The sequence below is a fragment of the Gasterosteus aculeatus genome, chromosome 9, assembly GCF_964276395.1.
Source record: "Gasterosteus aculeatus chromosome 9, fGasAcu3.hap1.1, whole genome shotgun sequence".
NCBI classification, from domain to species: Eukaryota; Metazoa; Chordata; class Actinopteri; order Perciformes; family Gasterosteidae; genus Gasterosteus; species Gasterosteus aculeatus.
The window spans coordinates 6,690,519-6,701,172 of NC_135696.1; the positions used below are offsets into that span (position 1 = coordinate 6,690,519).

Below are 10,654 nucleotides of genomic sequence, written 5' to 3' on the forward strand. Positions count from 1 at the left end.
TTTACAAATTCCCGTTGCTCGATTACCCGTAGTCTTCAAAACATGCATGACCTTAACTTGTTCACCAGCTGCTGATAAACAGGTGGGTTAAATCTGACCCCCCACATGGAAGACACTTTTGGTTCAGTCGCATTCAGAATTTAAATCGTGGTTTAAATAACCAACAAAACAAGACAAAGGTACTAAAAGGCAGTCCGACAACAACAATACCAGGACCGTGTTAAATCAATTTGAAATGTAAGTGGGTATATAACCTACAAATAGTGCCTTTAACACTAAAATGTAATAAGAGCTTAACTAGAAGTAAAGTCATTACATAACACACCTGATAACTTGAGATAGGGAACAAACATTACTATAAGTCAACTTCCAACTTAAAAAAAGAGTCACAAAGTGACTCACCTGCCTATACCTGACCACACCTAGGCTACGTCAGCAACAGCAACGCTCTGCTGTGTCAAAGTAGGAAAAGTACAAATGTAAATGATACTGAATGAATATGCTTGAATTCCATTGGGCTTATTCAGTTTCAGGATTGTGATATTTTGCAGCTCACTGTCTCTCTGTTGTGGCTTACTGGATCACTGTACAGCCATCTTTAATGTCATTATTAACATTAGTGCTGTTACAGTGAAAAGGCCTATAACCATCCATAAATACATGTGCACCACCGCAGGGGCATTATTCTTACATTTGTAGTAAAACCAGGTGTCCTTATAGGATCTGGGTAATGACAGTGCAACAATTGAAACTATGCATACTGACAAGCTCATAAGAAAGGAAACCAATGCTCGAGTTACTTTGAAAATGAGTCTTACTGGAGGCCTGTAATGCGTTTGTGGTGATAGTGGGTGGAAACAGCCTTTCTGCTACATGAATGAAATCAAAACGTTGGTTTCCAAATGATGGTACTCACCAGTGAGGCTCATGTCAATTCTGTATTGTATGAGAGTGAGTCAGTAAAAAAGCCAGATGACTACTTACTTAATTCTTTGACTTTGTTGGCTTCACACACATTAAAACCATACTTTGGGAGCAAATAACACATAATATTGAGATTCATTTTAAAGTTTGTTCAACATTGTTTCCTAGTGGGTTTACAAACATTTCCTCATTTGTTTCAGTCAAATGTGTTTGCTTGGGTATTTCTTGTTATGTTCAGCCACCAATGCAACACCTGCTTTGGCATCCTGTCATGTGATTTCCTGTAAGCTGTCAGACAAAGTCATATTTGGACAGTTTAACAACAGCTCGACTCGCCTGAAAGTGAGCCGTATACAAACAGGACTTTGGGAAACAACGGCACATCGGCCGCTCGGGGGTCTTCCTTTCAGGGGGACGTTGATCGGGGGAAAAGCAGGATTTTTAGATTCACTTTGAGTTGCAGCTTTGGTGGCGATGTTTGTCAACTGATGCTTAATTCACTGCGAGAAGAGGAGTTTTTAAGATTTTTGATCAAAGAGGAAGTGCACGGAGAATAAAATGGGGGAGCACAAGGCTGTCAACTTCATGAGACTCCTGTCAGGTAACAGAAAGATTTAACCAAAATATGCCTTTTGTGTTTTCTGTGTGTGCGTGACATTAAGGAGTTGCATGAGCTTTGAATTTAAATGCAAAGGCTGAAAAAGACCATTCCAATGTTATATACAGGCTGGAAAAAGAAGAAAAGGATGAAAATGGATATGGTTCTCTATTATTACAGATATTGTGTAACATAATTAGTAATTGAATTATTATTTCAAACCATAATTGTCAAACATCTTCTGGTTCCAACCATGCAAACGTAAATGTTTGTGTCCAAGCCGCTGCTTCATTTAATATATATTTGCCAGAATACAGATGATATAGACATCTTTAATACACATCTCAACAATAGCTACAATTCAAGAAAAAACAAAACCAGGTCTGATTGCAAGTCACAATACAGTAGTCTCTAATAAATTATCATATCAATTTAATGTTGAACCAATTAACATACATAACATATTTGACGATGTGATTTTGGAACTTCTTAACTACTTTCTCATTGCAATAAAGTCAATAATCTGCAGACTCATGATGACAGTGAGCGTGACTGCCACCTGTAACGAAAGAGCTACGTGAAACATCTTGTGTGTGAACATGCACTTTAATCTCATTCCCGCGTTCCAAAGAGGAAAGCACTGTTTCCAGCGCGTCGTCGGACTCCTGTGAGTACTACCAGACCGAGATATTTGATCAGCTGCCCAGCATCCAGGCCAGCCGGCCCGAGCAGGACAGGCAGGCTCTCTGGGGAGCCAGCGAGCCCCACCAGGGTGGCCCAGAAGCAGCGGAGAGGATCGGCCATGACCACCTGTCCAGAGGACCCAAAGACAAAGCCTTTACAGAGCCGCTCAGGAACCTGGTCATGTGCATTCAGGGGAAGAGAGGCGCCAGGTGGGGGAGATTATTTTAATATCTCTTTTTAGGCCACAGCAGAGGGCACAGATGACTTTTTGTTATGCTTTTTCCTGGATAGTTGATCTTTGGGAGGGATAATTGCAGACAACATACAATTGTTCCTTTAAATATGTTCAATTACAAGTTAGGAAGAGACTGTTTGCCTTTTTTGCAAAGCGTAACGTTCCATTTTAAAGTGTTTAAAGTATTTTCCTGCACCGTGTTTTACACGTTAAGATAAAATAGAGATTCACGAAATCACTTATGGACTCTGCTCATTAGGGATAGAAGGAAGATGCAAATCAGCAACATTGGTTTCTGGGAGTCCTGGAGGCGGAGCCAAAGCATAAACAGGAAGAGGGTTTGGGGGCAAATGGGAGGAGCTCTATCAGGCCTGTTGCCATGGCAGCACACGCTCCACGCCATCGAAGGTAAGACATGTCTGAGTATGAGAAGGAGTACGATGACTTGTTCTGCCACTGGTTGGTTTCCAGTCTATTGTGTTACCATGACCAGACGATTTCACCACAACACAATTTCAAGTTCTAACCCTCGCTGTGCTGTTCCAGGCAGGTTCGGAGTTGGCGTGAAGGCTTACTTTGTGTTCCTCAGATACCTGGTTTACTTAAACCTACTTCACTGTGCTCTTGTCGGGGGTTTCATTCTGGGGCCTACAGCATTTTATGGCAGGAGCAAAAGCAGTGGTGAGTCCCCTGTAATGACGCATGAAATCATCTGCAACTCAGAAAAGCCTCCTGTGTGAACACTGCTGAGCTCTCTGTGCTATCACAGGGCCTTTGAGGTTTGGAGGCAACGACTCGGTTTTGGATTTCTTCCTGGGATCGGTAAGAGTTTGTTTGCTTGTGTGCTGTATGCGTTGTGCGTCTTTCACTTAATGTATCTTCTCCTTTCTACAGGGTTACCTGGATCGTTCTCCGGTCTTCTTCGGTTTTTACACCCGTGGTTCCCTGAATTTGCAGTGCTTGAATACGCCTCTGCTATACCTCGCTGGAATGTTCCTCATCCTCATCCTCAGTCTCATCCTGGTGGTCCGTCGGTCAGTTAGGAAATAACTGCAAAAGGACACTTTAAAATAAGAACCAAACGCTTTAAAATCACTTTTAAACTTTGCATCTTAGAGGAAGCTTATTAAATCTGTAAACTCCTTTGATAGAACGACGGTTGGCTACAAGCACACCTGGATGCTCGGGAAGCGTTACAGTACTAACGTGAGCTACAAGATCTTCAGTGGTTGGGACTTCACCATCCAGGACCCTTCTGCTGCCATTCTAAAACACAGCTTCATCAGAAACGACCTCAAGGTGAAGGGACGCACATATTTAACAGACATACAGTACGTGATGGTGCTGCTCTGGATTACCACGGTTACACGCTAAATGCTGGTCAAACGGTGAATCCGTTATTTCCCAAACTATAATGATGGGTCTGCCATGATGGTCTATGGTGTTCAATCACCCGGTAGTGTCTCCAGGCTTTCAAAACAGACACACACACACACTTTGAAAATGAAATATAAATGTTATATTTGATTGAGTTAAAACACGGCAGATGCTCACAGTTGAGAGGTTTTCCTCTTTCTGTCCTTCCTCAGCTCTTTCTGGAGGAGGAGAGTTTCTCTCTGCGAGAGGCTCAGAGGACAGTTGGACAGGCGGTGCGTCTCTACCTGCTCCGGTTTGTCCTCAACCTGCTGGTTCTGTCCCTGCTGGCCGGAGCCTTCTATCTCATCTACTATGCCGCCAAAACATCCCAGAAGAAGGTGAGACCTTCATGCTGGTTTTGTCACAGTATGTCCTGGTCCTCTCCGGCCTCGTGGACTTATGTCCCCATTTGACTGTCTTTCTCAGAGTGGGGACTACTGGCTGGTCAGCCTGGTCCTGGAGTACCTCCCTCCCATCACCATCACCTTTGTCAACCTGGTCCTGCCTCACATTTTCCGAACGATCTCTTCTTTTGAGGACTATTCTTTTACCATGCAGGTCAATGCCACGCTTGTGAGGTAAAGTGCACACGGAGATAAACACAGTAGGACATAAAGACAACAGACAAACAAACACGCACACATCTGCACGTGTTCACCCCGTCTTTTCTTCAGGAGCGTCTTCTTGAAGCTGGCCTCGCTTGGGATCTACTTATATCTCATCCTCACAACTACAGAGCCTCATCAAGTGAGTCAATAGATTCATGTCTCATGGACAATGACCAGATCCATGATTTTAAATGTGTTCTTAATCCTTTTTTCTGTTACAGAATCCTTCTCGCTGCAGGGAGAACGTGTTTGGTAGAGAGATGTACAAACTGTGCATCTTCAACTTCCTTGCCACTTTCTGCAGCACGTTTCTCTTGAACTACCCCTGGAAGTGGGTTTGTTTGAGATCAACAGCCTGTTTCTCTTTCAGTCATCGTTGTGGTTTCAATGGAAAGATCGATCTCTTAACTACAGTTTTTCTAATCCAAGGAAAGAATGAAGCTCACTAAGCCGAGCCATGAAAAGATTCATTCATTTTCCTCTGACTGACAGGCTGCTGCAGGAGACGTACCCCTCATCCCCGCTGGTCCGGCTTTTAGGGAAACAACGATTCCTGATCCCTTTCAAAGTGTTGGATCTTGTGCACAGTCAGACAGTGTCCTGGGTGGGAGTCTACTACTGCCCTCTGCTGCCTCTGATCGGAACCGTCACACTGATGGCCACCTTCTACATCCAAAAGGTTGTGTGGGATACGAGAGCTATGGACTGTCTAAACTCACATCACTCTCTCGCTCTCTCTCTCTCCTTGTTGTGTCTCTTGAATCCGGTCTAGCATCCTGTCCTAGCACAAATGTCACAAAACATCTAAGAGCAATGATCTAAAATAAACTAGATACTACTTCAATAAATACATTTGAAAAACTTTGAAGAAACCATGCGTTCCGTATACAGCCGGGTGATATTGTTTGTTAAGTAACGTAACACTTTTTGTGCCAAATATTCTAAAGAAAGTCCAATTTTGAAAAAAATGACAGAAATACGTATATTTTCTTGAGAAGAGTTAAATTAGAGGATTGTCTGTGTGCTCGCGGCTTGTCTGACCTGCAATGTTTTGATAGTTAACTATCTTTATTATACAGTTTTTTCTATTTCCTATTTTTGTGTCTGGTTTGACCTAGATCATAGTAAATGACTAGATGGAGATGTGACCCATCACCAGAAGCACCGGTGACCGTCCAGACTATACACGAACATCTCCCAGCAATGTTCATGTCCTTTTCTCCAATTCTGTCTTCAGTTCACTGTCCTGCGGTGCTGTGTGGCAGAGCAGAGGATGTTTCGAGGTTCCAGCTCCTCTGTGTTATTCCACTTCATGTTGCTGCTCGGCCTCCTAATGGCTGCAACCACGCTGGGCTTTAACATTTACCAACAAGAAGCCACACCCGACAAGTACATGCACTCACATACTGGCCGCCTCAACTTTTTAAAAGTATCCTTTTTTGCACCACATTTGTTTCTTTAGCTGTTACATTTTTTATATTGTCAATTTAAAAATGTTTTTTTCTTTTTCTGCCTATAGGTCCTCCTGTGGTCCATTTGGAAATGGAGAAACTGTATTTAATGTGACAGGAGTGTGTATGAACAGCCTCCCAGGCCCGGCACAGAGCGCGCTGCGGTACCTGACCTCTGAGGCCTTCGCCCTGCCGCTCATACTCGCTGAGATGTGAGTATGCAACGAAAAATAAATAGAACGAGAAGAACGAGAAGCTGAGTTTACAGCTGCAAACATGTAATGATGTTCAATGGCTACAAGCTGCTTTAGAGTAGACAAACAGTCCTTTCTTCTGATCTCCTGATCTTGATTCTTCTAGTATAATCCTAACCTCATATGTGTCACGGGGACAAGCCAATCAGAAGGCCATCGAGAGACTGAAAGATATGCTGGTTATGGTAAATGATGTCATCAAACACAAACGTCATACCAGAAGCAGATATTTCAGTTGCTGCATTTGATTTGCCGTACTTGAAATACTTTACATTTCTGTTTGTGTTATGCTTCTCTGGTGTATCTGTGTGCGTGCTGTACTTATACTTTCGTATGTGTTTTGTCTCGCAGAGCAGCTCAGATAAGCGTTTCCTGGTTAAACAGCATGCCACGGGGCTCAAACGTCAGAGAAAACCCCAAAGAGTCTGTCCTACGGCCATCGAAGAGGACTCCGCCCCCTCCTGACAACCCCCCCCCAACACACATACTTCAATATAGTATTAAGCTGGGATATAAAGACTTTCCGTCAACCACAGATGGGCTCGGGCCCGGGGGTGGCTGAAACTAAAAAGTCAGAAGGACTGTTCCAGTTACACAATATGCAAAGATAAGAAAAGCACTTTCTGCAAAAGTCTTTTCACAACATTCAGAGGATGTATTCTCACTTCTGCTGTCCGTTTGATAATCAAAGCTTTTATCATTATGATTAGCCAAACAGTGATATGCAAAAATGCTTTCATTTTTTATATACCTTTAATTAAAAGGTATATAAGGTATACGGTTAAAAGATATATTACGGTCATAATGTTTGTATGTTTAAAAAATAAATGTCCCTCTACCTAAATTCAATAAAACTGTGAGTGATTTACAAATGTGTGGCTCATTAAAACTTTGTTTAAAAGTTTTGTTTGTCTTGCTTACATTAAAACCAAACATGCAGTCTAATATGTTATCTATTTGCAACACATGTGTTGTAACACAATCCTTCACACCCCCACACGCAGACACACACACACACACACACACACACACACACACAAGATGGGTATATTGAGCCAGGCTTTGGAGAAACCATGTCAAAGATAAATGTGGAGCTCTGTTATGAAGAATCAACAGACTTTAAATTTGCTGCCAGTTTTGGGTGAGTTAATCAAAAAAGTTAAAAATAGCAACATGAATAAATAATTTGATTGGTTCATTTACATTATTTTAACAATGTGTTGTTGTTTTCCAGCTCTAGCAAGTTTCTTCGATGGTACGTTGGAAGTGGAGCTTAGTAAGATCTGGTTCCACACTGACTGACGGATCTTTAGTTGCTTCAGAACCCCCGATATTAATTTCAAAACCTGAAATCCAAAAATAAGTGGCTGCATCTGCTCTTACTCTCTTTAAAACTTTTCCGGTCTCTACCTAAACTCCATGTCTGTCCTCAGGTGGATCAATGTCTCTTCAGCCGGTGCTTAGTGGTCCTGACGCGGCGTTCCTCAGTTCCAGGGTGACCTTCCGCTGTATTCGACCTGACTCCTCTCTGCCAGTCACCTATGAGCTGATTAGGGACGGCAGCGCCCTGATCGCCGTAGTCGCTGACCTTCCTGGGGATCAAAAGGCTTTATTTCACCTGAAGGTCACTGCAACGTCGGAGGGGTCGTACCACTGCAAGGCGACGACACCAGAAAGCACAGGAGTCAGCAACAGCATCAGGCTGAGTGTAGTCAGTGAGTGAACCACAGAGAGAATCTTATTTCCCTGGAGACACTCTCAAACCTGACCTCCGTCTCTCCTGCCCAACCACCCGTCCTTCCCTGCCCTTCAGCTCCAGCCTCGAACACCAGAGTGACCTCTGACCCCTTCCCCCCTGCCGCGTACGAGGGGTCACGCATTGCACTGAGCTGCAGCGTTGCAAAGGGCTCCCATCTTTTCTACACCTGGTTGTTCAACAGGAAGGAGGTGACATCTTTAACCTCTCCTCCCCTTCTCCTCACTGGGAACGAGCTAGTGATGGGGAAGGTGGCTCCAGAGCATGCTGGGTACTATTCTTGCATGGCTTGGTCCGAGGTGCAAGGCGACAGGAGGTTTTCCAGCAGCCAAGAGGTCCAGATGACAGTCAAAGGTGAGGGCTGAAAAAAGACAAAAAAAACGAGACCTACTCAAAACGTTGGTTCAATGTATTTTCACTTCAGCGTAACTTGTGCTGTATCATCCCTGTCCTCGTCTTCTCCCCTCTTTATTCCCCCAACAGCCTACCTCTCAAAGCCAAGAATCTCTTACTCCATCTTCAAACAGGGAGCCAGTCGGTATGGCAACGTGACGTGCTGGTCAACAAGAGGGAGCCCTCCGGTCAACATCTCTCTCTCTGTAAATAACAAAGAGGTGGGATCCGTCACAGGCGCTCAATCCCTCGTTGCCTGGTTCCTCGTCGCCATGGCACCGAGGCAGGACACGGCCGTCGCTCGGTGTCGCGTGAAGACTGAGGTGCAGGAGTTGACGAGTGAGCCTGTGACTCTGGAAATGGGTATGAACTACACCGACATGTGTAGGAAGTGTGTGTGTTTGTGATTGTTGACCCGTCTTTCTCTGCCGTTCGTCCAGTGCCAGTCGGAGGTCACGTGAAAGTGGAAGTTGAATATCTTTACAGTGCTGATTCCAAACTAGTTGCTGCCAAGCTGACCTGCCAGGTCAGCAGAGGAACTTTCCCTCACATCTCTTGGCTCTTGAACAATTCCAGCCTTCCCTCTGAGACACATGAGGACTCCCTCACTCACCCCGTCCCGTATCACGGCGCCCTGGCTGACCGTAGACGAACACTCTTTCTGGCCAAACTTGGCCCAGAGGAGTCTGGGTATTACGTCTGCAGGGCCAGGGACAGCTACAACGACTCCGGCGCCTGGCTGGAGAGTGCAACCGTGCTGGTGGGAGTCACAGGTGAGATGTCTGTACGGTAAAGAAGCCGCAGTCAAACGGCTGCCTTGGTTCTGTCCAAAGTTCACCAAATCTACCAACCAAACATCTAACGCTCACTAACATACATGTTCGTAAGTTAACTGGTCATGTGTGTGTTGTTTGGGCTCTCAAGTGTTCCACGTCACAATTTTGTGTGTTTAATAAATGCCTCGAGCAACATCCTCCACTGAACCATCCCGCAGAAAGTAGCACATATTGTTTCTCATTCAATTCAACGAAAGAATGACTCATGTATATTTGGATGCGTTACTTGCTGCCTCCACAGTACGTAATACTTCACCTCGTGCCTTCTCCTCCACAGAGGTTTTTCTGAACACCATCGAAGTCCTCACCATTGTGTTCTGCTGCTTCCTTTTTCTGATGCTGGCCGTCGGTGCCGGCTGTGTTTACAAGATGTTTGACCACAAGCACGGTGTGTGTGTGTGTGTGTGTGTGTGTGTGTGTGTGTGTGTGTGTGTCTATTTGTATCCAACAGAGAAATGAACCCACTGGAGATGTTTAACTTATAACATTTAATCTATGTTCATTTCTTTCACAGCTCAAGCCCAAGTTGCTACAACAGAGTAAGCTTGGTCTTTGGAGGCCTGGAAGTTAACTGTTCTGTAAGTCAAGTCAACTTCTTTGACCAACTTTTGTGCCTTCCTTTCCCAGTTCTGATGCTTTTCCTCTATCGGCACACACATCCCCGTCAGGAGGCAGACAGGACGATACTTTGTCCAAAGACTTTGATTTTGAGAGTGAGGTACACGGCCGCGCTTCATATGTTCAGATGTATGTTCTTCATATAAACATTGATTGTGATTTAGAATTACTGTCATATGACGTACTGTCCGGTGATTTGTCACTTTATAAGTCCCTTAGTTTTGGCATTTACTAGACTGAACCGATATTTCACTGTAATGTTACCGGGAAAGACAATTTTATTAACCTAATCTGTATGCTGGAAAGAAGTGATGGTTTTGTTTTCACTAATATGATAAACAGACTTCTACATGGACTCTTGTATAAACAAGAAGACATGACTGTTGTCTCTGCTCTCTCTGATCTAGATCACTGTATGAAACAGGAGGAACCTGCACCTCTCCTCATTTCCATCACCGCTTCATGAAAATTAATCAAAATCTGCAGCTACATTTTTTTTATCTGCAGGCAGGGCAACAATGTCTTTTCCAGAACTGCCGAGTTGCTTATAAAAACTGGTGGAACATTCTAAAGTACAACTAAAAAGAGTGAGATATTATATTCAAAGCAAAACTGTATATCATTATGTGTTGGAAAATAAATACAAGAATACCAACTAATGTCTTATTGCCGGTCTTCTTTTCAAAAGTTAAACCAATAAAATATATTAGTGAATCGATTACACCTTCACGTCCTCACGAACACTCCAACTTTTGTTGTTGCTTTGACACTCACATTTTTCAAAATATGTCACAACACTTCTGTGTACACTCGTGATGTTACTCAGGGGGACGCAGCAGGGAGGGGTTAGTTTATCACTATCAGCCACATGTCTGTCTCTA

General features: G+C 43.8%; 2 protein-coding genes across 6 annotated transcripts; both read left to right on the forward strand.

Annotated features, from left to right (window-relative positions):
• The first annotated feature begins 1,194 nt into the window (after positions 1 to 1,194).
• Positions 1,195 to 7,042, forward strand: tmc8 (transmembrane channel-like 8). The gene is made up of 16 exons (XM_040185803.2): positions 1,195 to 1,525; positions 2,154 to 2,415; positions 2,701 to 2,849; positions 2,988 to 3,122; positions 3,211 to 3,263; positions 3,336 to 3,475; positions 3,593 to 3,740; positions 4,031 to 4,195; positions 4,284 to 4,435; positions 4,532 to 4,604; positions 4,687 to 4,796; positions 4,958 to 5,144; positions 5,703 to 5,854; positions 5,985 to 6,128; positions 6,277 to 6,355; positions 6,522 to 7,042. Exons 1-16 carry the CDS (start codon positions 1,483 to 1,485, stop codon positions 6,633 to 6,635), a joined length of 2,106 nt encoding a protein of 701 aa, XP_040041737.2. The 5' UTR covers positions 1,195 to 1,482; the 3' UTR covers positions 6,636 to 7,042.
• A 116-nt stretch (positions 7,043 to 7,158) lies between these two features.
• Positions 7,159 to 10,428, forward strand: LOC120824784 (Fc receptor-like protein 5). Of its 5 annotated transcripts, none has more exons than XM_078080312.1 (10): positions 7,159 to 7,311; positions 7,405 to 7,446; positions 7,604 to 7,885; positions 7,984 to 8,280; positions 8,410 to 8,682; positions 8,760 to 9,092; positions 9,433 to 9,543; positions 9,670 to 9,694; positions 9,783 to 9,873; positions 10,181 to 10,428. In XM_078080312.1, the coding sequence occupies exons 1-10, from the start codon at positions 7,257 to 7,259 to the stop codon at positions 10,190 to 10,192; spliced, it is 1,521 nt and encodes a 506-aa protein (XP_077936438.1). In that variant the 5' UTR covers positions 7,159 to 7,256; the 3' UTR covers positions 10,193 to 10,428. The 5 variants fall into 5 exon arrangements, with proteins under 5 accessions (XP_077936438.1, XP_077936439.1, XP_077936440.1 ...); XM_078080313.1 differs by having other exon boundaries at positions 7,405 to 7,425; XM_078080314.1 differs by lacking the exon at positions 9,783 to 9,873 and having other exon boundaries at positions 9,670 to 9,733.
• Positions 10,429 to 10,654: the final 226 nt, after the last annotated feature.